This window comes from Amblyomma maculatum, chromosome 2, assembly GCF_055883805.1.
Source record: "Amblyomma maculatum isolate TAMU_Amacu chromosome 2, ASM5588380v1, whole genome shotgun sequence".
Classification (NCBI taxonomy): domain Eukaryota; kingdom Metazoa; phylum Arthropoda; class Arachnida; order Ixodida; family Ixodidae; genus Amblyomma; species Amblyomma maculatum.
In genome coordinates, this window is record NC_139345.1 from 63,817,359 (window position 1) to 63,843,936 (window position 26,578).

The 26,578-nt window shown below is 45.5% G+C and overlaps 1 protein-coding gene across 1 annotated transcript in view; it reads left to right on the forward strand.

Moving 5' to 3' along the window:
* Nucleotides 1-6,507: 6,507 nt before the first annotated feature.
* Nucleotides 6,508-26,578, forward strand: part of LOC146198817 (ADAMTS-like protein 5) — a 50,875-nt gene continuing 30,804 nt past the window's right edge. Inside the window, exon 1 of the mRNA XM_084594304.1 lies at nucleotides 6,508-6,800. Coding sequence (XP_084450430.1) covers nucleotides 6,779-6,800 — 22 coding nt within the window. The 5' untranslated portion in view covers nucleotides 6,508-6,778. The remainder of the gene's footprint in view (nucleotides 6,801-26,578) is intronic.

Here is a 26,578-nt window from a genome sequence, read left to right on the forward strand (position 1 = left end):
CCTGCTAGTCATAATCTGCGAATACTTGTCAAATGCACTCCATCACAATCTTATTCTCCTAGTTATTTCCCTTTCATGGTCCAGATCAGCGGTTACGACCTGTCTTAAGTAGACATATTCGCTTAACACATGAAGCGATTAGCTATATTTATGGTAAACTACTATTCCTTTTCCACGCTGTGCGCATTACCTTACTTTCCTGAATACTAATTTTTAGGCCTAACTTTCTGCTTTTCCTGTCTAGGTCATCCATTATTTGCAATTCGTCTCCTGATTTACTTAGCAAGGCAATGTTATCAGCGAATCGCAGATTACTGAGATATGCATGGTTCATCAACTCTGATCTCTAACTGCTCCCATTTTATGCCTCTGAATGCTTCCTCTAAGCAAGTTATAAATACTGAGGAGATTGTGTTTACGTGTCTAACATTCTTATTTATTGGGATTTTATTACTTGTTATACAAAACTATGCTTGATGTGTAGCCAATACAGATATCTTCCAGTACTTTCCCGTATGGCTCAGCGACACTCTGATTTCGCAATGCCTGCAATCTCTTTTGAGGTTTCGGCTGAATCAACCTCGTGGTACATGATTGCTATGTATAGGGGCTGGTATATTGCAAGCCCTTTTCTATCACCTGGTTGATAGTATTAATACGATTTATGGTAGAGTACATTTCACGAAAGCCTGCTTGATCCGTTGGTTGATTGAAGAGTGAGGTTGCCTTGATTATATTAGCGATTGCCACAGAAAATACCTTGTTCGTAACGGTTAGAAAACTGACTGGCTTGTAATTTTTCAAGTCATTACCGTCCCCTTCCTTTCGAATTATGATGTTAGCGTTCCTCCAAGCTTCCGGTACCGTCGATGTCATGAGACATTGTGTATACGAGGGGGTCAGTTTTTCCCAGTTACAACCTCATTGAATAAACAAAAGAAGGTAAATTCTCCCACGTTTTACCTGGCTTCATTTTCATTTGGCTTATTTTGTATACACGCTCTCCACAAGCCATTTCAAACTATTTTCATATATTATCAAATAATTGAGAGCACTTTCTAAGACATGCGTATGATACTGAATGCCATAAATCTTGCGTCCATTTCAGATATGTCCACTTGACCCGATATTTGTGGATAGATTCGCTTGAACGAATCAAGAAATCATGTACCCAGCTTCTTGCAACAAACATGCATCGAAAATAGAAATTGTCAGGTGCTGTCCCAAAGCAAGATATTCGCTGTGTTCCAGCAGATGCCGTAGTACTACGTTCTTTCTTCCTCCAGCGTTTAAATTACCGCGACCTTGCGTGCTTCGTGTATTCACAGCTCACCTTAGAACTTTCTGTAAAGTGTCAAGGAAGTACTCTACAAGTAAAAATGCGGATTCCGAGAAAAGAGTTACCAAAACCCCAGCAAATGAGCATCTTGATGAGCCCTGACAACGGGAAAATATTCAGTAATATTCGACTGTATTTGCTTTACCGTTGCAGACCACCAAAGTTAGGTCGACAGCAATTTCCGTAGTGTGAAGGTGGGAACGCGCATTTCGCCTTTGGAAGATACGACTATACCAACGGCACATGGAGTCGCCTTGAGCGGCAATCCTCTGAACATGCTCTTGTAGCGACTGAACTGTCGATGGTGCTGAAAATACAGACCATAGGTTTAAAGGGCTGTTTGCGTTCATCCACTATACATGAATAAAAGTATTGTCATTCTAAAGAGTGACCGTCTTAAACCAAACAGCTGTGGTTTGTGTGGTTCAGGCGCACTGTGGCGAGATATGCTCAACCCAGACAAAATGCACAAGTAATATTTCAAAGAACATCAAATTAAAATATAGACGAATCGATGGTTAAAAAAAGAACAGGTGCACTTTCACTGCTCTCACTTAAAGTAGCTTTAAATTATTCGAACACCATGCCTATTTCTCTCAAGGTTCGGCACAACGCATCTACAAAGCCGGTGAAAAATGAATCTCAGCTTGAAATTTTCAGTTGAAATCTCAAAGGTCAAGAAGCGCCATTTGTTCTTTCGATCATCCTCATAATCATTAAGCATATTTCCTTCGCGACTCGGGGAGAACCAACAGCGACGAAAACACTGCGGCGAAATGGTGAAACACAAACAAAACAAAAAACAGCTAAAGGGGAAACGAAACTGAAAAGAGAAGAAAGAAGCGATGTGCTCAAAGTAGGACATAGCAAGGCTACACTTTTCGATCTGCGGGGCAGCCACAAGCGAGAGTACTCGGTGCTTCTGAACACATTTGCATAGCCATGCTCTACTGCAGGCTATCCGCAAAACACGTGGCTCGCTTGCCGTTGTGTTTTGCAACGTGCACCGTTGCAAATACGTATCGATTTCAAGTTAGGCACGGTTGGCTGCGCAGAACGGTATTCGCTGCACACCAACATATTTTTATCGAAAAAATCGTCCAGTACAGGACGGGAGCTGAATTGCTTCTCATCAGCTGCCTTATTGTTTAATACATACCCGCAACTCATGGTCCTGATGTGAATTCTTCGGTTAGCCGACTTTGATCGCTTACCTTGCAGACCTGACAAACTCGAATGGAATGGCTGCAAACGATATGCATCTATCTTCTTTTTTTTTTTTTTTCTTTCTTCAGGGTGCTAGCAACATGACGGATCCATGGTTCGCCCCCACATCTCGGTTTGTGATTGGCCCGTCCCGTTCTGAGGTAAGAAAAAGCACGAATCCTTCGCTTAATGTGTGTCGTTCTTTCGACGCTTTCGGAGAAAGAGTTATGTGTTTTTCGCGACCATTTCGCACGAGAATGCTGTCGCTAGAAAGTAAGCGTGGATACGTTATGGAGAGAGCAAAGCTTTGAAAATCAACCTCGTGACGTCACATTCGTCGCTAGCAGCTGGTTAATAGCGACGATGCAGTACGTCAGCATGGCTATACGCTGGTATGTCGGTAGTGACATTCGGTTATCAGGACGAGCGGCGCATGCCGCATTTGGACGTCTAACGCAGACGGAACGGATGGCAGGAGAAAAAAAAAAAACAAAAAACGTTAGCAATACACGGGGAAAGGCGCTCAGAGCGCGACGTGTCTTTCCGCTTTCTATTTCTAATAAGCTTCAATTACTCCGCGCGAATAGTCGTACTGGGCTGTCGAAACTGAAGCCGGCACAAGACAGCATCTCTGCGCCATTCTGTCTATAGGAGAAACGATACTACAAGGAAACAGCGCTATTTGCAACATGCGATATATACTCGACTGCGTGTGTATGTTTGCGTAGCGCAACAACTGCTTTCACTAGTTCTGCGTCGTTTAGCTCCAGCGGGCTTTTTTTATGGAAGTGAATAATAGAGGTTCTGGCGTCATGTGCCTCTGTCTCTCGTTTTGTCGTTCTGTCCAAAACGAACCGGCCGTGGTGATCAGACTAGTAGGCTTCAAAAAAAGGAAGTGGTTGAGTATAATCGCGTGATCTGAAATTTAATTCACTACAATGATCCATTTACAGCCCCCAAAATGAACAATTACACTGCAGTAATTGTTCATTATAACGTTATTTTCCTTCCTATATTTATTAGCATAACATACATGTCATACGCACTGTGCCGCTCCGTATCCCTGATCTCTCGCCTTTCCACATATGACGTTACTTTTCAGCCATGATCGTTTTTACATGTTTGGGACAGTAAAGATTTTGTACGTTTCCTCCTGAAACACCAGCAGGAATGTTGAATACTCTATCTTCACGCTGGAGGAGAGGGTGCAATTTTAACTTACGAATACTTCACGCCCCAACCCTTTGTTTAGCGAGGCGCCATGCTTCGTCATTCTTACTCTGAAGGGACAATATCCGAGCTCATTAAACGTGGAATCTTGTTGTGCCTTCCTGAGGCAATGCAAACCACGCAATAGAGGGCTTTCCAAAAGCAGGCCACACAGGCTTACATCTGCGGATATCCTTGTGCGAGAGGCTTCTCCACATTCCGACTATGCACGCTCTATCACGAAAGAATGTTCAATGCTAGCAGTGATGTTTGCCATCAAGTCCACGCTTTTTGAACTATATCGCTAATTAAAACTCGTGGAATCGCCACAAGCTGTCTCAGACATTGAAGCTTCAGTCTAGAAGCATAGGCGCAAAGATAGCAAATAACAATAGGCGCATGCTTCTATGCCTATGCAATAGCAGCTACGGAGGCGAGGCACTGGCTTCCACAAATGAGCTGATTGCACTGGCTCACAAGACAGACACACAGTCCGGTAAGCTGGCGGAGGGCTCGTAGCGTTCACTGCAGAGCTACAGAAAACTGTCTGCGTTTTAGTAATCAATTACTAAATATTATTAATTAACTCCTTAGATAAATTATAGTATTCTAAGATTCGTAGAACACTTAACTAATTATATGCGATTAAGTAATTACTTGCTACGTGCAACTCTGGCGGAGATACACGGGCTAAGTGGGCACAGGGGTGCTCTAATAATAACATGAAAGCTGCTTGTGTTTATAAATGCTTTTGTTCACTATATTCTCTATATTTAAATCTAAAATGGGTTGTGGCTCAAAACGCCACCAACGGCTGGGTTAAAACTCCAGTCGCCAGGCTCTGCAACTAAGTGCTTTAACCAGTGAGCCCCCGCTGCAGGGTTATTTATCTGAAATTATTCACAAGTTCAGTACAAGTGCATCATGCTCAGGTAGGTTTCTTAACTTCTCTCTCTTGTTGATCACAAAAGCAAACCTAACAAAATAGAGTTTTTGCTCGATTAATAACCCGTCTAGTTCTTTATTGTGTGCGTCTTTCCAGTAGCGCAACTGAAAAGAGGCAACTCTAAGTGCCTGTAGTTTATTCTCGCTCCTACAGCCCCGCTAGACTAAAGGGAACATTCAACGCACGCTTCACTGCCTCCTCCTACCTTACCATGATCTGTTGCCTGTCACTTGCAGCAGGAGAAGGGTATAACTGCGGTCCCTACTCGACTACTCGTGGCGACGCCCCTTGGCCTGGGTAGATTGGCTTGTCTCCTTCGTATATTGGTCACAATACCTGCTTTTTTCTTTCAGTTATCTTTCTTTCAGGTTTAGCCTTGCTGAACTACACAGATAAAGAGAGGGGAATAGAATGCTGCGCGGAGGGAGGCCACAAAACTAAGCAAATCATAACAAAAAAAAAACGGTTTCTGATAAAAACGCTGTAGCTGGTACGAAGGACGAAAGCCTTGGTTTCATGAATCTGTGTTGTTCACACGATTTACCTTTGCCACCAGCACGGAGACAGAAGATTTACACTGCTGACTAAGCGGTTGCCTTGAAAAGCTACATTTTAGCAACATTTGCTTTTCGAATGCATAAGCAGGATAGCGTTTAGTATTCAGCTTGGATCCCTCGTATCATATCGCCAAAGAAACAAATACATCGCATTGGCGTTTCATGTATACTTGTGTGGCCTTCGAAAACATCGAGTGGGCGTCAACCAGCTGAAGCCTTCATTTGCACAAGGCTCATAAGAAAAGACGGGTGTGCATCCAAGGGCAGGTGCGCGTCCCGCATCACACATGACCGCGTGTTGGAGCACTTTTCTTAGGAGAAAAGCAAATCTTTTTCCAAGTTGGCCATCTTATTCAGCGTAGACTCAAGCCACAGATCACACTTCGCGCACAGCGCTCCGGAGCTAGTCTTGATACCCATAGCGGCGGCCGCTCTTCGATGGTGGCGAAACGCAAGGTGCTGGTGCACTTGTACAGTCAGTGCACGTTACCAAACCCCATGTGGCGAAAATTAACCGCAGCTCCCTGCTTAAAGTTCCTCAAGACCCGACACTGGTCAGCAGAGCATTGTGTTTGTAGAACTAGCCCGACAGATTGTCCTATTTAGAGCCGGTATTTTTTTCCGCTAAGCTCATGAAAATCATGAAACATTTTCCACAGTAACGCAACTCGCTGCCACAACAAGGGACGCAAAATTTAACCATATCTTAGCATGCGCGAATTTTGTGCCCAGCGCCTGATGTCAGGAATCGAATCCGAAATTGCTTTCGTTTTTCTTATTCCTTTGACTGTAGTCGCCTTTTTTTTTCTTCTATTTATGGCCTTAGTCTATTACCTCGTTGATCATATTTTATTTTATTTCGCATCCTGCTTTCGCACTGCACCTGGCAGCATGAGGAGAAATTTGCACCGAAATTATTCCGCCTTCTTAGAAACAGTCTTAGGACAGCGAAGAACTCATTTTTGGCACAAACAGATAAAGGGGCAAACAAGCACAGCATCTCGGTTCGCGACGAAGAACATACCGTGTTCCGTTCGCTTTTTCTCCCTTCCTCACGAACGCACATCACTTTTTCCAGCTTCGTTGGAGAAAAGAAGCAGCGATCGGTATTGCTTCCTGAAACAATCGGTGTGCGCCGGCGTCAGAAGCGACGGCGGGATCGGCAGCAGCAGCAGCGCCACTAGGCTTAGGATTCCAGGCTACACGCGCGCTCTCTCTCGCCGGCGGCGGAGCGCAAGCAACATCGGCTTCTGCCGCTCCGCGTGCTGCGTACCGCGATTGAGATTGCGAGGGCGTAGTACACCCTACACCGCCGCTGCCGCCACTGCCACCGCGTGGCCAGCTGTCGGTATTTGCGCGTGCTCGGGCTCCGCCGTCGGCCCGGTGCTGCTTCTCTCCCGTTCGTTCGCTCGCTCGCTGGCACGCCGGCTACCGTCGAATGCGCCTCCGTGGCCTGCCCTACAAGACAGGCGGTGAAGAGGCCGCCCGAGGAAAACACCTCGTCCAAAACGGTGGAACAAAATGAGACGGCTCTATCCGCAAAGTGAGTTCATCATTCATCGTTCGCGCTTTTTTTCTGCCAGCGGTTCTTGGAAAACAAGGGGGCGTTAACCTGAGTCCGTGTCGTGAACTCGAGGATGACGCGATTTAGCGCGTTTCTTTTTGCTGGCTTCGTTGACCCGGGGATCTACCAGTAGAACTTGCGAAAGGACGTCGAAAATCTTTCAAAAATACTGTAGACAAAGAAATCCTGGCAACTGGGCTGGTTCTTTAGATAAGTTGATGATCTGGTTTCCATGCTGTAGAATGCACAAAAATCACCTTAAAATTATTTTTAAAAAGTTCGTAAAAAGATCTCCTTTCAACAACGCTTCCTTTACCGTTTTCGTTAGTGCGAATGGGTTGTGCCGCCTTTACTGATGAAGGATTTGATTTGGCTAGCATTCATAGATGAACACGCTTTATTCTGTAATCGTGGCAAGGTTCCTTCTCCTCATGTTCAAAGGGTAAAGTGTTTTGCGGTGCATTCTCCTTTGCTACGACAGAGCGGTGCTCACTACATAAACATCTACTAACATGCCAAGCGTTATTCCACCCTCCATTGTAAGAACCTTTATCTTCAAATAACTGAAACCTTGATGTAAACTTCTTTGCTGGGACAGCAACTGTTCTGTTGTCAGCGTTTACTGTTGAGAAACTTCAGGCTTTCTCAATTCGTACTTTCTTAACGGCGTACACAGCAAACTCCACTTTGAACGCATGACTCCAGGTGAGCCAGTATTACTGAGTTCAGTCTCACGCTGTGGTGATTCAGGACCTACTAAATACATCAGGTGCAAAACATGTAACGTGCTGCCCTGCAAGCATCAACGCCACAGCGAAGCCATAGAAACATACCTGTCGCTCTAAATGACCCCCGTCGCCCCTGTTTGCAAAGTAGCGATTGCAGCAATGGTGTCGTACTATTTCTTCAGAATAATTTGTTGGCTTAAAAACCTTGCGACTGATGCTATCGCCCTGTAGTCTCTAATTAGGCGTCTGAGGAAGTGCTTAACAAGCTTATCGAGCATTCGAATTTTGTCATTTCTCCTCCGACGAGAACAAAAGCGTACCTGTCCTCAATTCTTGCAGCTTGCATCAATCGAAGGGGATCAACATTTTTTGCTAAATGTTTCCTCGTCTGGCGCCTCCATCTAATACCGTAACCATCGCCCGAATGGCACGAGGAGAAAGCGCTCAACGTGCGCGGTAGCTTCATGAGGCACCTTGACGGAAAGGGCGCCGACGTCGGCCGTATCGTAAAAAGTTCTCTGCCTCGAAAACTTCCTGTTGTAATCTGATTCGCCATGAGCACTGCATCGAAGTGCGCCTGACAAGCTAAACAAATTGTATCATCGAACGAGGTGCACTAAGGCGCTTAAATAGACGAGAAAGAAATTATATCTGAACTCCGCTTTTACAAAGTGGTATACTCGATTTTCTTTCCTTGCAGTGGGGATGGGAAGAGGGGGGTTGCATCCATAATTCTCAGTCAATGAGATTTACTCCACCAATATGTCCCATTTCCCTTGGAGAAGGCGACGCGAGAATTGTTACCTCACAATTACGGTGTCACGTCGTCGTTTAGTCGCCTCTTTTATATTGATTTATCCGCATGAAAGTATCGTTTTCTTTAGCTTTGTTCACGTGAACATTCATTGTTTGTTTCGCCATCTTGCTTCGTTCTCAGCACCTTACAATTGGAATGAATTATTTCGGCGTAATTTGCCTCTGCGGTCCTTTTCGCTCTGCCACCGCGCACAGAAACACGAAACGAGAGACTTAATGTTCGGTCTTTTTTAATCTTTCCTCTTTGTCAAGACAGAAGCTACATGTCACAAGAGACGCGAAGATAGGTAACCTGCTACCATGTGCTTGGTTGCAGCGGAGGTGGACTTGCATTCACCACACAAATTGAATGTGGGGAGTGATGAAAATGAAAGAAATCGCGTGAATTTAAGGAAGCTTACATTCGTCTTATGTCTGAATACTCTCGAGTCACGCAACTTAATCTGCAAATGCCAGTAAAGAGGCTCCCCAGACAATGGCGTCGAGCGATTCTTGTGACATCATGCATTATCCCTCCGGGCTTGTTAACGTAACCTCGCAGTCTGGTGTATGATAGGCCGTTCATCCTGGAATAATTGAAATAACCATGGCGTCATAAAAATTGGTCGACACCATTTGCTAAAAGGCGTGTTTAGAAGGGCATTTGCTGCTTCGTTACCGATATGTATGCTACTATAATTGCAAATCGAGAGAATGCGCTGGCGGAAAACATTCCCACTTTCACATCAGTACTTCTACAAAAGAAGACTAGCGTTTGTTGAGCACATCAGTATCATAGAGACCGGTTGTTTTTTGCCGACATTGAACAGAAAACGTCGTTGCTGACAAGTTAAATGTTAGCTCGTCAAAAAGTCTAAATTACGGGCATTAGATTTGTTTCTGAAGCCTGACCGCCCGAAGATGGCCACACTATGCGCTCTAAAATTTCCCCTAAGCAAAAGTGTTCTAACACGCGACTCATCATGAGATCTGTATCGAAACTGCTATGAATATAGCTAGGGCCACATTTGGACCGTCGGATAGAACGCCTCCACATGAAAGTTTGTTGAGTTATGCAAAGTTCACATAAAACATCATCCTCAGCCTGACTATACCCACTGCAGGGCGAAGGCCTCTCCCATATTCTTCCAACTAGCCCGGTCCTGTGCTAGCTGCATCCACATGACCACTGCGAAATTCTTAACCTGATCCGCCCACCTAACTTTCTGCCGCATAAAACATGTGTACTGAAACCGCACATCATTGCCGTAGTCACGTGTGCAGTGACGTCCATATAAAATCGTCATTGTCATTTGCTTGCTTTGTACTCTGCTGGCCTGCCCCCGTAGAAATTAAAATCAGCTAAATTACTAGGCTTTTTTTTTTTTTCTGGCCTTATGCCCACTGAGAGGTTCAACCTTTCACAGCTGGCCCCCGGCTTTTTATTTTAATATTCTGAACGATCGTTAGATTGTAGCCAGTGATGTTATTGATGTTATGGCATGCACAGGAATTTTCCTCTTACTCTACATGACTGTCGCGGAGAAAGGTTGGGCATATTGTACAAACTTCTTGACAAAATGTCGGACAGAGTTGTAAATTTTTCGTCTTTGTATCCAGCAGCAAATAAGGATAATGCAATACCCAATATATGAATAACAAACGTCCTGGACCTATAACAGGCAAGGCTGTTCATTTTGAACTTTCCGCACTTTACCGATGTATGTGTGTGTGCGATTCTCCTCACGAGCATGTCTCTGGCAGGTGTAGTTGGCAGGTGGAATGGTCTGGCAGTGATTGGTTCGCGTTTTGTGCGAATTCACAAGACCACGTGTCATGGTCGGATTGGCAGGAGTTGCCAACTTGGACAGCGCTTTTTTATTGCGAATTAATGTCAGTGAGATCTTGATCTCGATTAAAACAAGCTAATCTTAACCAGTGCAGGCGCAGCCGTGCCGATTTTTAAAAGTGGAATTCCACGTCTATTTTGTGTGATCTTTCATATAATGCGGTTGGTGAAGACTTTGTACTGATTGGCATTTTAAACTCGAGACCAAAGTGAAAACTGGTTAAAACTTCAAGCTGGGCTTTGTTTTTATCGCTAACAAAATGATTCCAGCAAGCTGAAAACCGATGTGCTACAGAACCTAATTTTAATTTGACCTAACCATTCAATAATTACCAGTCTTGTTTTTTATTACTGGCTGCACATCTATGCAATACAAGGAAAGCCACCAATTAAACATACCTGGAAGTAATCATACTAATTTCGTGTGTCTATTGCCTCTGTCTCAGTAGCAGTAAAGGTGACGCACTGAAATTGGCCCAGTCACGCTTTAGAACACGACGATCCAAAGCTACAATTTTTTGTTTCGATGCTTCCGCTTGTTTTGGCGCACAGCAGACATACACATTTGTGCATGTATTACAAGCTCACATCTGATGTTGTTTTTTTTCGACCCCGCGGAAAGGAATGCCTTGAGAAACAGGCTTCTCCTTGCGCTGACTAGCTCTCAGGAAAAGAAAGCTTGCAGGGCAGTTTGCACGCACTTTCCCGTTTACTCTACTGGGCTGGCAAACCAATTGATAGATTGATTCTGCACACGCCTTGTAATTTGGTGGTTTCATTTCAAACAACGATAAACTACCGAACCGTCATCGATTCCAAGCCTTCTTATCTTGCTTAATGATCTACCCCTTCTAAAAGCAGAAATATAAAGGTTGGTTGACTTCGTCATTAAACAGGCTGTTTAACTTTTTTATACAACTTAGTTTTGCTTTTTTTTAGTCGTGCAATTTTTGGTATTATTGGACTATGTAGGGCGAATTCTAGTAAGCGTACTTATGCAATATATTCAAAATCTTCTATTTTTGTGTCTGATGTTGCCACTTCTTAGTATGCTGGTGAATCAAGCTTGCTAGGCCCAATAAGCCGATTTTGAAATATAACTGGTCCTGCAACGGCGTTAATGTACGATGTTACCGCTCATTTAGAAAATACTCTGGCTTTATTCAAGTGGTTTCAGTTATCAACTGATGACTGTACGGCGATACGACGAGTCATGGCTGTCATGCGCAGCTACGGCGAAAACATTGTGCATTAAAAACTGAGTAGCAACTGGCCAACTTCCATCACATCAACGTCGATTTTCACAGATCGAATTGAACTTTTCTGGGCTAGTATTTTCACCTACAGAAGGAGTTGGTATTTTTTACTGCGAGATTTTGAATACATTTGCTCTTTGCAGCTGGATTTCGCTGTGAAATACCGGGAAGACAGCTCCACTTTTATGGCGAAAGTATTTCTATACTCGTGGTGAATACCTCGCGTCTGCATAATGTGTACGCGAGATGTGTCAGCGAGGTTCATCAAGGTTCCGCGAGATGTCTCAGTGATACGTCGCAATAGATTCTGACGACGAAGCCAAAGAAAATAAAGGGATGAAATTATAACGAGAGCACAAATACGCATCGACAGGTAGATTCCTAGGCTAGGTATGATTTCATGACCTTCTTGTTTCCATTTTATTTTTTCCAAATTCTAGTTAAACATTCATATTTATCTGAATACGCCAATCCTTGAACATAATTATTTACAATCTACAATGCACCCTGGCCAATCCCCCGCCATGGGTATGTGCCATTTTGTCTGAGGTCATCATCATCATCATCACTAATACGCAAGATAGACGAAGAGAAAAGGTAGACTGAAGAGGAAAAAGAGAAAGATGAAAGGCTTCGCCAATAAGCTCTTAAGCGACGCTAACTGCAACCTGTAATATTTTAAGGGTTTGGGTTTGTCGCGAGAGCGTTATTGACTCCCGTTTGCCAGCTCCAATTGCAGTTCCTTGTTCACGTACACGTTCTTCGCTACTCCACTGATGACTGATATTTTAACTAGTGCCTTTGTTATCCCACGCAAACTCTTTCGCATAAAATAGCAAAATAGCGAACCTGCCTTACGTGGCTTAGGAGTAGCGTGCCGGATTAGAGGTTAAAAGGCACTGGAGCGCTGGAATCCGGTCTCACCCTCCCATATCAAAGGTGAAGCCAATCTTGGCAGCGACTGCCTATACTTGGCCGTGCCATGTGGTCCCGTGACGTCACACAACTGGACGACCAATCAGTGCACTTCCATATCACCTGCCATGTGTTAGTCGTTCCTGTGATACTTCGCTCACTACGCCGAAGTAAACACTGCCCGACACCAGATTTTCTGAAAGACGAGGCATTTCAAACTGTCGCGTTAGAAAATACATTCCGAGCTGAAATACTGCGCATCGAGGTCCTTACAGCATTTTGTGGAATAATATTTTTGTACTTTTCGCATAGAGTTAATACTGAAAGGAAACGAACATTTTCGGCAGAATACGGCCTGCTCCCATTCCATTCGTGAGTGCGCAACAGAACAGGTGCAGTGGGCGATGGTGAAACGTTAAGAATGAGTGCTCCGGGGGGAACAAAAATACTCTGAAAAAAATAAAACATCGCAACTATTCCCATCGCCACTCCGCTTCGTTTAAACATCTTGCGCAACCTGCACGAGGGCGAAATCTCCAACGCCTGGCCGTGGTTGGCTCGACTCGTCAGCTTCCTTAATCGGACCATTGCCCCACTGTTCGCCTTACACAGCGTTTCTTCCAGTTCACCTTCCTCCGTTGCTCAAAATAAAGTTAGCCCAAAGTCCCACATTACGCATTTCCGAGGGAAAAGAGCAAAACGAAAGCTAGCGAAACGTTTCTTGTACCGGCTGCATAACGTCGCGGCCCCGCCGTGTCGCAACTATGTTACCAGATTGAATTCAACCTCTGCTTTCCTTCCTTCCTGCCATTTCCACCTCCTCTCTCTTTTCTCGTCTTCCGACGGAGCTTTCGCGCTCACCTAAGTGCTCGGTGCGTTGCAGTTGCCGCGGGGCTTATAATGATTCCGACTGCAACGGACGGGCGCGCAGATCGGGGCGCCCGCTTCGTGTGTGTACGGCGAGCAGCGGAGAGCTGGCGACGCTTGGCGCTCGGCGGTCCACCGTGTGCCACGCGGTTCGCTTGGCAGCCGGTCGCTAATGGGAGCACATCCTCCGGAACCTCGGCAGCGGTCGCTACTTCTGCACTCGTGGCTGTGCGCTTTAACCTAGGGAGGGTGCGTCACAGTGTGGCAGAAGGGAGGGAAAAAGGGAGGCAGAAAGTCTGCCCCACATTCCCATACTCTGAAGTGTATGCACGCACGCACGCACGCACGCACGCACGCACGCACGGGTCCTGCCAGAGATTTGTCACCGGTCACTGCCCATTTCGCAGCTTCATTCCCAGAAAGCGTGTGCGTCTGCCTGGAGGTATAATTGTTTAATCGTTATGCAGTTCGCCTTCCGCGCGCTCTTTGAACGCATGGTACCTGCAGAGAGTTTGAAGCGAGTAATTTAACTCCCCTGTTTTTTTAAACGCAATGTAGCTAATGTAAAGTGCGGGAAGGTGTTGGTATAGTTAGAAAAATAGGAGAGGGAGGGGAAAGACCCGTGACCGGAGCAGTTATGTGGGAGTGCATTTCACGATTGCCGGAAAAGTGTCGAATACCAGCACGATTCGCGAAGCATTTGCAGTCACTTTAAGGTGGGTCTATTTCCGGCAGAAATTAAAAATTGCCTTCGATAAAGTTGTCAGCTCCTGCTGAAGTCTACTTGCTCAGATTCGAGCTCGGAAATTGCAGTGCAGGGGGCGGCAGAAAGTTAGGTGGGCGGATGAGATTAAGAAGTTCGCAGGGGTCAAGTGGATGCAGCTAGCACAGAACCGGGTTAGGTGGAGAAATATGGGAGAGGCCTTCGCCCTGCAGTGGGTATAATCAGGATGATGATGATGATGATGATGATGATGATGATGATGATGATGATGATGATGATGATGATGATGATGATGATGATGATGATGATGAACTTCAAAACTGGACCAGTCTGTCACCTTCTTTCATATTGCTTTTTTAACTAGTAACTAAAAAAAAAAGTTACGATGAGCTTTTTCTTTTTGTTTTCTACTACGATCGTAAAAAATTAGTAGGACGTTCAAGTTTCACCCTTACAGTATCGCTTCTAATTTAACCTCTTCGCTAATGCTTAGCTTTGAGACACAGCATTTGACAAGGTGTTAAACGTTTTAGCTCATTTATTTTTTGGAAAAAGAAAGGCACAGTGTCTGTCTCATACTCAGTGGACACCTAGACTTAAAATTAATTTAACTGCCTACAACTGAAGGTACGTGTCATTAGTTCCAACCCCTATCGCAAAAAGAGATCAGGACGCTTAAGCTTCGGCTTATGAGTTGATGCCATGGCATGCGCGCTGATGCTATTTTGATCACATCCGCTTCTTTGCCTATATTAAACGACGTTGACGTTTAAGTTAGACATCTTTGGCTTTACGGACCAACTCAGCTTCAGCCCTACGTTTATGATCGTCGGCAGCTTGCCGATGTTCCAGCTCTGCTTTCTCCGCACACTTATGGTACTTCACTTCCGCTTATAAGTTCGTATCTCGGCACCCCGTCTTCGCTCCGTCTAGAATCCTTCCTGGTCATCGAGCACTATCACCACAAGCATCATTCTATTACATGCATCTGGTACCATGTAAGTTGACATTGTCTCAGTAGTACCACCCACAGGTTACCTATTCAGATTCAGTTACACACACACTAGATAATTTGTGTAAACGACTCTGGTTTCATTCACTATACACTATTCACTTATCAATCAGGCAATCAAGCTATCGACCACATCGAATCGATCAACCAACACAACGTTCAATCATATACACTCCGTACAAGGCGTCTATCATTTTTCCGGAATCTTTCGACGCAGACGCACACATTGATGACGATTGAGTAAAATTCGAAAGCGCCATCTACCTTAGCGAAAACGTACGTCTTTATTTCCGGTGGCTTCCGCCTAACCTAACGGCGCTAGCGAAATGTTGGCGCTGGAGGGGATTTGACGCGTCCTTGAAAGCTCCCTCTCAAAAAGGTGTATGGCGATGGCTTTTCGACGCAAACGACAACAGTGCGCTTTTCATTATAGCATGCGACTTGGCTAGCGCTAAATGCTAAATGTCAAGCGAAGTGGTATAGAACCACGCTGAACGCTGCACAGAGCCGTTGCATTACAAAAACACGTGTTAAATTCTGCAATATGGCGACGCAATGGCGACGCCATTTCAACCGTACTGGCTGCATACGTCGTCGTTTCCATGCCTTGTTTTTACACGGGCGCTTCAGCATTTGTTCAAAATACGAGCAGAGAGATTATTTGTAGCATAAAATTTTATTCGAGTATTCGAGCTATCAACATTCTTTTCGAGCAAAAGGCCATATCAGGTACGGTTCTGCAGTTACACGAGGATTATCCTTCCGATGGTCGTTTCATTCCTAGTGATGAGATTCCAAACTACCTACCCACCGCCATGATTTATTCTTGACATGAAGCTTTTTAAATTGAATATCTGCTAATGAGATTCTACCCAGCCTTGAATTGGCGGGCAGCGTTCGTCTACATCATCGCTTAGGGAATGAAACAGTGCTCCTCATTGTAATCTGGGCAGTTCACAGTCCAAACGCACCGCCTGAACTCGGCGGAGATGAGTTCCTGTGCACCCATGCTTCGATATGAGCAGAACCCGTGTGAATTCGGCAGTGTAGTCGTAGATAGCTGTCTCTGCGATATATATATATATATATATATATATATGGACAAGGACTGGTGTATTTAGATAAATATGAATGCTTAACTAGACTTTAGAAAAAGTACAAAGGGAAAGAAAAAAGCAATAAAGTTAATGAGTTAGTCGACGCAACCTCGTCTGCCTCTTCTCCCCTGTCTATCAGCCTGCTTAGTTTAATTTCATGTGCAGTGAACCGTCACATCAGTTTCCCCGTCCCCAAGCATCTTCACGGTGGCTCAGTAGTTGAGGTTTCGAAAACTGAGCTGGGTTTCGTGGGTTCGATCCCGGCACTGGTGGCCGCTTTTCAATGGAGGCGAAACACCAGGTGCCTGTGTACTGAACAATTTCAGCATACATTAAAGAACTTAGGGTGGTGTACATTATCCAGAGTGGTCCAGCACAGTGCCTCCCGCAGACTGAATCGTTTCGGGACGGTAAATCGCAAAAATATATCAGTTTCTTTCAAACCAAATAAAAAGAACCCAATCTTTTCACATTAAAGTTAATTTCGCGACTCTTGCCCATAATCTGAGTAAAAATTTGATTTCGGTTTTATAAATGTTTCTCATGTTCCGATCAGTCGAACCGCGTCATAAGAGCGGCCCAGGAAAAGTATAATCCATTCAGAACGTGTGCTGTGCAATGTCAGCGCACGTTAAAGATCCCCAGTTGGTCGAAATTACTCAGTAGCCCTCCACTTCGGCTCCCCTTTGCACGCCATCCTTCTGCGCTCTGAAGCAAGAGCACCGTGAAAACATCGTCCAATCGTTAGAAGTTAGCCACGTCACAAGTGTCAATGTTGGTGTTATATTGTTGAATTTTAGCACATCATTAAAATGCGTACTGTTTTGTATTATTACCTAGTTAAAGCTCTTGCTAAACAGAGGCAAGTCAAGCATGACCTCCACTAAGACTTTTTATTGGTTAGGGCGCACGACTACACAGCCGATGGGCCGGGATTGATCCCAACTGCTTAGGCCGGGTTTCGATGGAGGCGAAACGCAAGGAACTCTTCTGTTGTGTGATGTCATCGCGTGTTCAATAACTCCAGAAAATCGGAATTATTCGAAAGCCTACAATTATGGGGCTGTCAATAGTTAAGTAGTTTTTTTAACGTTATACCCTATAAACCAACTCATCAAAGGAAATCACCAACGGCGAAATACTTGTAACACCGGTGGGTCAAGGAATGAGTGGTCCATTCGGCAACTCTTCCCCTGTCTTCATCATCTCCTAACATGTATGGCCTCCCACCATTTGACTAGAAAAGCTTATTAAGGGATGCAGCTAGAGGTAGATCATCTTGAGGCGGGTCAGACTTTACTCCGACCGCCCTGGCGGCGCCTGACACATGCGCCTTAGATTATTCGAAAAGTTTAGACGGTAACGTTTTTCATATTTTACCACCCCCATAGTATATATCTGAGTTATATACTGGAGGGACGAAGATAAGGCAATGAATAAGGTCTGTTCTTTCCTTTTTATGGACATTTGCTGATTTCTGAAGTTCTGAAGTCTAGCACTCTTCTCTAGGAGTGCTCCACCGTGGTGGCTTAGTCGTTAGGACGCTTGACGTCATTGTCCAAGAACGCAGGGGCGGTCACAGCCATCCACGTTAGATGGGGGTAAAAAGCAAAGTAACCCGTGTACAGTGCAGTGTTGCGCCTTAAAGAACCCCGGGAAGGGAAAATATCCGGAGCTCTCCACTACGGAGTCCCTCATAGTCTGGTTTTCTCTGCGAAGTTGAACTTCCCTTGGTGTGAGCACAGCGTTTAATTTCAAATGCGTTGGGCTTGAAGAGTGAACACGCGTTTCTCAATCCACTCTGCGTGGAACCGAGTTTGCGCGGTAATTCGTTGTATTCTAGTTGCCATAATCTTCTACTAAACCCGCTCAGCGCTATGAAATCGAGCTGGCGTATGCTAACGAGTTGAAACTTCAAAGCTTCTCGCGGGGACGAGCGGCTTGCATTCAATCGACTCTTATGCATCCGGGAGTCATGAACTAGCCGTACGACGGGCGATGTGCTGGCCGTTATCAAACACGTTTTTCGTGTCGAGCATTTTGCAAGTTTGGCCGCTTATTGTTCGATATAAGAGGAAGACTAACACATTTAAGAAAAGAGTTGGTTTGGTTTGGTTTTGGAACGTCCCAAAGCGACCCAGGCTATGACGGAGACCGTACTGAATGACTCCAGAAATTTCGACCACCTGAATTTGCTTTAACGTGCACTGATATCGCATAGCACACGGGCGCCTTGCTGTTCCCTCCATCGAAACGCGGCCGCCGAGGCCGGGATCCGATCCCGAATTCTTGGGCACAGCCGTCGAGCGCTTTAACCACTGCACCACCGCGGGCTTTGAGAAAAGGAAAGGCGTGGTATGTCCATCTGGCTGGGTACCTGAACCCCGCCAAGAGAAAATGATTTAGAGGACACCGCTTATAAGAGTCCAGCTCTTAAAAGGCCACCCGCACAGAGGGCAACCTTGAATGTCTCAACTAAAGTATGCTTGCACACTCTTCATGGCCCTGCTTGCCCCAGTTAACAAGAAAGTAAGATTTATGGCGCAACATTATATTTCGCTCACGAGGAAACACGCATTTGTATTCTGAGCATTTTTTACCGTTCTGAGCCAGAGATCAGGGAGGGAGGAAGTGAACGTGTCCATCCTTATTTCACCGAGAAAGCCTTGGCAAAGTGCAGGTTCGCTTAAAGTCTATACGTGCAAGTTATGGCTATTGCTGGACACAGCTTCTGTTTTAGTGAAAGCAAAGAGCGCAAATCAGAGCGCAAGCACACACACAGGGGCCGAGGAAGCGTGTAATGTTCAGTAAGACGTCTGTGAACTTCTCCCGGTTTCCAGCATTTTCACTCACGTTGTGGGATGAACAGCCGTGCTTGCGTGGTCATATGGCGAAGATACGTGATTATACGCCTTATATCTTGTCATATTCCGGGCCTCCTTGTGTTATTGGGTTACGCTCGCTCCGTAATCTCATCTAGGGTTTCGTCTCCCGCGCCGAAAGAAACCAGAGACTCCCTCCGTGTGCAAGACGCGCCTTTATGTGCGTGGCGGGCCATGTTTACATAAAAGCACGAATAAGAGGTCTCACCGCGTTTGGCGCGCAACCTCTGCGTGTGTAAATCAGATGAGACGGCTTCCAAGCACAAAAGAAAGTATTGTGTAAAACGAGATTTCAGATGCGTGGTTTTAGATTAGGAAAAAAAAATGCGTGCTGAAGGAAGGGAGGAGGGGGGCGGGGAGGAAGTACGCAGTAGAGAGTTAGAAAGAAAAGGAACATGTCGGAGAGATGTCTAAGCACCATGGAGAAGGCACTCATTGTTGAGTGAACAATGGGAAACTAAGCAGGAGCACTTTCACTTGAGCACTTTTGTGGCTCTGACGGTGAAAACTCGTAAGCATCTAATGCACTGTGTCATGTTTATCATTTTCTTAAGGCGAAAGTCATACATTGCTCACGAGATGCGAAAGCTGAAATCGGAAGTTATCCGAAGAGCCTAGCCGCGAAATGTTGTCCCATTCGCGGGATTGCAAGTTATTGTGAAAAGCATGAATGCAATTAGGCGTGTAACTAACAAGCGTATAACTAGCAATTGATGACGTCACCAATTCACAAGTCTCATGACAATGATCACGTGCATAAATTTATAACGTCGTTAGTGTTAGCATAGTCATAAGTAAAGTATAAGTTCTAAAAATATTGAATTACATCATAAGTGTCACGGCAGTGATATGACAAAGGTGAGTTCTAAAGAGAGAAATTATAGGGGACACTTAAGCTCCGCCTTTAAGGGTATGACGCGATACCGTGGCGACCACCAGATATACAAATCCCCGCTTTAGCATAGCCGTAGGAGCATGCCGCATAGTCTACATCTAGCCTACCTGAATCTGCATCTAAGCCCGCTGGAAGGTAAATTCTTATTCCACTTTCCCACCTCGTATGAGTTACCCGAGTTGGTCGCTCCTCCCAACTTTCTGGTGTCATGTGGTTTTTGAAGTCGCACAAATCATCGGTGAAGGATCGATTTTTCGCTCACAACGCCGACACCGACGCCGGACTTTTTGAGTAACGGGACGCTTAACGCTACCGCGTTAGAATAGTGAGGCAGCGTGTCCTAACTAATAATAGATAACATCACCGATTCATGGGACAGTCACATGATAACGATGACTTGCAAAGGGGAGGGGGAGGCTCGTTAAGTCTAACGAGTCGTTCTGAAAATAACAGCGGTATGTCGTAAGTAAAGGTGGTGTCACAAGTTACATGGCAGTCGCATGACCAAGAACTTGCAAAAAAGGTGATGTCACCAAGACAATGAGTCACATGACAAGGATGACTTGCAAAAGTGACATCAAGCCGCGTCAGTCACATGAGTAGAATGTCATGCAAAAAGTAAACTTTATTAAACCACGTGAGTGGTGACGTCATCAAGTCAAATGAGCAGCATGCCATGCAAAGAAAGCACTGAAGGCGCGTCTAGTGATGCAACAGCAGCAGCAACTCTCACGCTTCCGCATTTTTCCAGTACACGTTCAGCAGTACTCTCAAAATTTCTGCATATCGTGCTGCTATAGTCAGAGAGCTAAATTCTAGAGGTTTCTGTTACCGGGATGGAAGCATCTTCACTAAGGACACAAGTGGAAATGGCAGTGGTATACTGTCTTTTAAAGTATTCTGCTTGAATAGTGCATGATCTGCGTGACCTTACATACCGGTCATTCATGCCAAAGTGGAGTGCAATATTTTTAAAAAGCAGAAGAGGTTCAAACGTGTGTGTGTGTGTGTGTGTGTGTGTGTGTGTGTGTGTGTGTGTGTGTGTGTGTGTGTGTGTGTGTGTGTGTGTGTGTGTGTGTGTGTGTGTGTGTGTGTGTGTGTGTGTGTGTGTGTGTGTGTGTGTGTGTGTGTGTGTGTGTGTGTGTGTGTGTGTGTGTGTGTGTGTGTGTGTGTGTGTGTGTGTGTGTGTGTGTGTGTGTGTGTGTGTGTGTGTGTGTGTGTGTGTGTGTGTGTGTGTGTGTGTGTGTGTGTGTGTGTGTGTGTGTGTGTGTGTGTGTGTGTGTGTGTGTGTGTGTGTGTGTGTGTGTGTGTGTGTGTGTGTGTGTGTGTGTGTGTGTGTGTGTGTGTGTGTGTGTGTGTGTGTGTGTGTGTGTGTGTGTGTGTGTGTGTGTGTGTGTGTGTGTGTGTGTGTGTGTGTGTGTGTGTGTGTGTGTGTGTGTGTGTGTGTGTGTGTGTGTGTGTGTGTGTGTGTGTGTGTGTGTGTGTGTGTGTGTGTGTGTGTGTGTGTGTGTGTGTGTGTGTGTGTGTGTGTGTGTGTGTGTGTGTGTGTGTGTGTGTGTGTGTGTGTGTGTGTGTGTGTGTGTGTGTGTGTGTGTGTGTGTGTGTGTGTGTGTGTGTGTGTGTGTGTGTGTGTGTGTGTGTGTGTGTGTGTGTGTGTGTGTGTGTGTGTGTGTGTGTGTGTGTGTGTGTGTGTGTGTGTGTGTGTGTGTGTGTGTGTGTGTGTGTGTGTGTGTGTGTGTGTGTGTGTGTGTGTGTGTGTGTGTGTGTGTGTGTGTGTGTGTGTGTGTGTGTGTGTGTGTGTGTGTGTGTGTGTGTGTGTGTGTGTGTGTGTGTGTGTGTGTGTGTGTGTGTGTGTGTGTGTGTGTGTGTGTGTGTGTGTGTGTGTGTGTGTGTGTGTGTGTGTGTGTGTGTGTGTGTGTGTGTGTGTGTGTGTGTGTGTGTGTGTGTGTGTGTGTGTGTGTGTGTGTGTGTGTGTGTGTGTGTGTGTGTGTGTGTGTGTGTGTGTGTGTGTGTGTGTGTGTGTGTGTGTGTGTGTGTGTGTGTGTGTGTGTGTGTGTGTGTGTGTGTGTGTGTGTGTGTGTGTGTGTGTGTGTTGCCGGGCCTAGCACTTGCGCTAGGCCCGACAACATTTTCATTAAACGTCATCTCACTGTCATCGACCATCTCTCTGTCCTCTGTTCTCCTGTTTTCATCGGCTTGCCGTATCGTAACATTTGGTTGGAGGTGCTGGGTACTTCATCACCCCCCCCCCCCCCCCCCCCCATCCTGGTCCGGAGCATCAGCGCCCTGCGACTTCTTGCGCCGTCGGCGAAAGGTTAAGAGGCACTGCATGGCTGTTCCCCATCCTGCCAGACCCAGCAAGACCTTGCCGTTCCTCCGTCCCGTCCCCCCGCCCCGACCACAAGACACGACGAAGGAGAGACTGACCCGAGACGCCACACATGACCACAAGACACAAGGAGAGACCCGAATGACCTAATGTGACCCCACTGACCTGATGTGCCGACCAAGGACCCCACGACCCAAGACACCGCTACACTTCAAGACATTCTCCCCTACCTATGCCATGCGGTGCTGCCTTGGCCTCCGCCATCGAGTCTTGGCAACGTGTGGCCCGAGAGGGTCCTGCCAAGGTTCATCGCGAATCATCGTGCCCGCAAGCCATTCTATTTTTCCTCTTCTTTTTCAAGAATCTAGATACGCCCATCATCATGCCATTAAATCATCAACATCGTGCATTTCCTCGTCCACGATCGGGACGATCGCTCGGTGGCCCCGGGTCGCGTATTGCCATACCATATCCCGTAGGCGCACTGGAGCAGACGACGCTTTCAGCGAGTTAAACGGCGATTGTTGCTGAAAGATCTCTCTGAACGCAACCTAAAGGTAACATACTCTCACTGTAAAGGGCGATTATTGCTGAAAGATGTCTGTGAACGCAACCTAAAGGTAACATACACTCACTGAGGCAGGAAATGATTGTGGGAAAGGTAATTGCTTAGTGTAAGTGTTGTTATACCGATTGTTACTTAAAAGTGTCTGTAAACGCAACCTAAAGGTAACATACACGCACTGAAGGCAGGATATAATTACAGTGAAGACAATTGAGAAAAAAAAATTCAGAAAAAAAAATAGAACACAGGAGTCGAACGCATGTTTAAGCGGCATCAGTGAAGACATGCGTGGTGTTAATCCATTGCGCCACCAAAATGACGGGGAAGCTGGGCTTTAAATGTGTTCTTATTCGTTTAGACAATATATCCACCATTTGTCGCCTGGTGGCGCTGCTCAGAGGAATCTGGACATAAACGGGGCGTACGACAACGTAAGCAGGGAACTCCTGTGGAACATATTAAAAGAAGGTATCGGTTATGAGATAATAGAGTTCCTACAGGAAATATACCGGGATAACAAAGTAGAAATTACGTGGGAAGGGATAAGAAGTACGGAGGATGTCAAAGTATGCAAAGGATTAAGACAAGGCTGTCCTCTATCACCGGTGCTGTTCATGCTTTATATGATAAACCTGGAACGGAGGATACAAGACAGTAACCTAGGTTTTAACCTGTCATACAGATTAGGTGGAAAGGCGGTAGAGCAGCGCCTCCCCGGTTTGATGTATGCAGACGATATTGTGCTGCTAGCTGAGAGTCTGGAAGAATTGCAAACTCTAGTTAAGTATTGAAGAGACGAAAGGGACGCTCTAGGCTTCAGTTTCAGCGCAGTTAAGTCAGGTCTGATGATTTTCAACGGTTCAACTGATCAGGGTCTTAAAATTCAAGGCCTTGAAATACCTAGAGTAGCAGAATATAAATATTTGGGGGTATGGGTAAACGAAGGATTGGCATACATTGGAAAGCATGAGCAATCACTTAAGGCCAAAGGGCGAAGGAATGCCGGGATAATGAAGCATAAGGCATTGTGGGGATACAATAGGTATGAGGTATTGAGGGGTATTTGGAAAGGAATTATGGTGCCCGGACTTACTTTCGGAAATGCGGTTTTGTGCCTAAAATCAGAGGTACAGTCGACATTAGAAACAAATCAGAGATCCGTTGGACGATTAGCACTAGGTGCCCACGGCAAAACTACAAACGAGGCGGTACAGGGAGATATGGGCTGGGCATCGTTCGAAGTATGGGAAGCTCAGAGTAAAATATATGAGGAACGCCTGAGGAAATTGGGCAGTAACAGATGGGCAGCTAAGGTATTTAAATACCTGTACCTAAAAAGCGTTGACTCACAATGGAGGAAAAGAACTAGGAAACTAACTAGTAAGTATGCTAGTAACAAGGACGGAGAAATAAAGAGCATTAAGCAACAGGTGAAAAACACAGAAGGTAAAAATTGGATAAATTCGATGGAAAAAAAGCAGAGTGTGGAATTATACCGAAAGTGGAAAATGCAGATCAGGAAGGAAGATTTCTTTGCTAACTCAAGAGGCAGTGCCCTACTTTTTGAAGCTAGATCAGGGTGCCTTAGAACACACAGCTACAAAAAGAAGTTTAACAATGGAGATGACGCATGTGCTGTATGTGGAAACTCCCGTGAAACAATTGACCATATTATACTCGAATGCAATGGTATCCATCCGGAAGTTGATGCAGGCGCAATCACTGTTCCTGAAGCTCTGGGGTTTATAGATAACAGTGACCGAGTGAATAAACCGGCTGTGGAAACTAGCAAAAAACGGCTGGAAGATTGGTGGCTTAAAAGCAGAGAAGTGACATAATGTTAGTAATGTAGGAGCAAAATTTAATAAATAGAATGATGGTTTAGTTAACCATTCTAAATCATTAATTAAGATATATGGAGAAAAATGAGCATGATAGCTACTGCTACCACCCCGTTTCAAAGGGGACGCTCCTATATTCCATCCATCCATCCACGCGCCAGAGCGTCGTCTGCTCGAGTGCTCCTACGGGATATGGTTTGCTAATAAGCCCCCGGATCATGTTACGGACAACATCAAGGAAGAAAAAGCGGGCAGTGGCGCGGACAGGAGCGCTCGCGCTAGGCCCGGCAACATTTTCATTAAACATCTCACTGTCATCGACCGTCTCTCTGTCCTCTGTTCTTCTGTTTTCATCGGCCTGCCGTATCGTAACAATATATATATATATATATATATATATATATATATGATATTTCATAAGTCTTCCAGGATCCAGAAATATGTTTAAGATGAGGTAGGGGTGCACAAACGAGAACAATTGTTTATTTCCGACGTTTCGGCCGGGGCTCTGCTTTCGTCAAGAGATTACCGAAGCTTACTTAGCTCTTCCTCTTCTTTTCGCCATGTGCTCTGCATTCCCTTTTCCACCAGAAAAAGCCAATTTTTTGTCTTTCGAAAGTTGACGGCAAGAAAAAAATTTCGGGGCCAATTTTAACTCATTTGCTCCTAATCCGCACTCTGAGTAAAAAACAAAAATTTGTGTATGAAAGAAAGGACGAATGTGCGGGGGCAAGCGGTGGAAACTGGAAGAAAATGCTACTGCTTGGACAGTGTTCTAGATGGAGTGAATTTATTCGCTATCCTCCTTCCACCTTCTTCCTCTCCTCGCACACCACCGCGCCCATGCACAAAATCTGGTGTCGCTACCCCCCTCGATATATCTCGCTTGTTGGCGGTATTAAATCCTCTTCTACCTTATAGGCCTCCTCCTCTCTGGCGCTGCCACTTTATCCGCACTGTTTATTAAACCGCCACGTCAATGCTGCCAGCGAGCCGTACTTTTTTCACCGAGTACACTCGGCAGCGAGCGGAGCGCGCGTTGCGCTCTCTTACCGCTTTTGCAAGCGAACACCCGAGCGCGGTGTCCGGAATCCAGAGATTTACACTCCGCTTGGTTAGGCGTCAGCCAATCGGAAAAATACGCCGAGAAGTTTTGCATTTATATTGAACAGGGCTCCCAATTCAACGCGCACACAGCCGCCGTGATGTATGGCGTCACCGCTAGCGGAGAAAGTGGAGGCCCTGCCCAGTGGAGCGAAATATTTACACTATTGTACGGGCTCGCTCCCCGCAAGGTGCTTTTTAATAGCGCTCTGAACAAACTTGTCCTTTTTTCATACTCTCGTTTTTTTCTCGGTTCGTTTTTCGTTCCCCAATTCTGCGAGCGTTCTGTCAACTTGCGTAAAGTGACGGCAAAAAGCGAATATTGAGTACCGAATATTGGCTTTTCCCTTCATCCCGTCGGTGCTGTGGGAGAGAATTAAAAGTTAGCGGGAGAAAAAAAAAAGAATATTTTGCGGCCGTCAATATCCACACCTTCCTGAAAAGTTCGGTTTTCAGTGAACGCGCTCCATCCTCCACGCGACGCCGGCGGTCTCTGGAGGAATGCAAATCAGTCTCATACCGGTCTGCTTGCGTGCTTTTCCTTTGCATTCGTTCCCTAATTAGATTTCTCTTCTCACATTTCACGTGCGCTGTTTCGAGCAGCGAACGTCAGCTAGTTTAAATTTCCTGTCTCAAAGTTGCTCATGCCTTCCAACTGCTTGCGCACACAATCTTCTTTCTATTTCGCAAGAAGTGGAGAATAGGAATGTGCCAAGTTCACTCACTCGTCTAGACGGCGCGTCTAACGCGTTGCAATATTAAAGTTTAAAATAGGCATTAATTGTGTGCAAAACAGGCATATAAGTATATAGAGTAAGATGAGCTGCTTGCTGTAAATGTTTTTCAGGTAGCTTAGTTTGCTGAAAATTTCTTAGCCAGCTCAAGTTAATGTTTATAC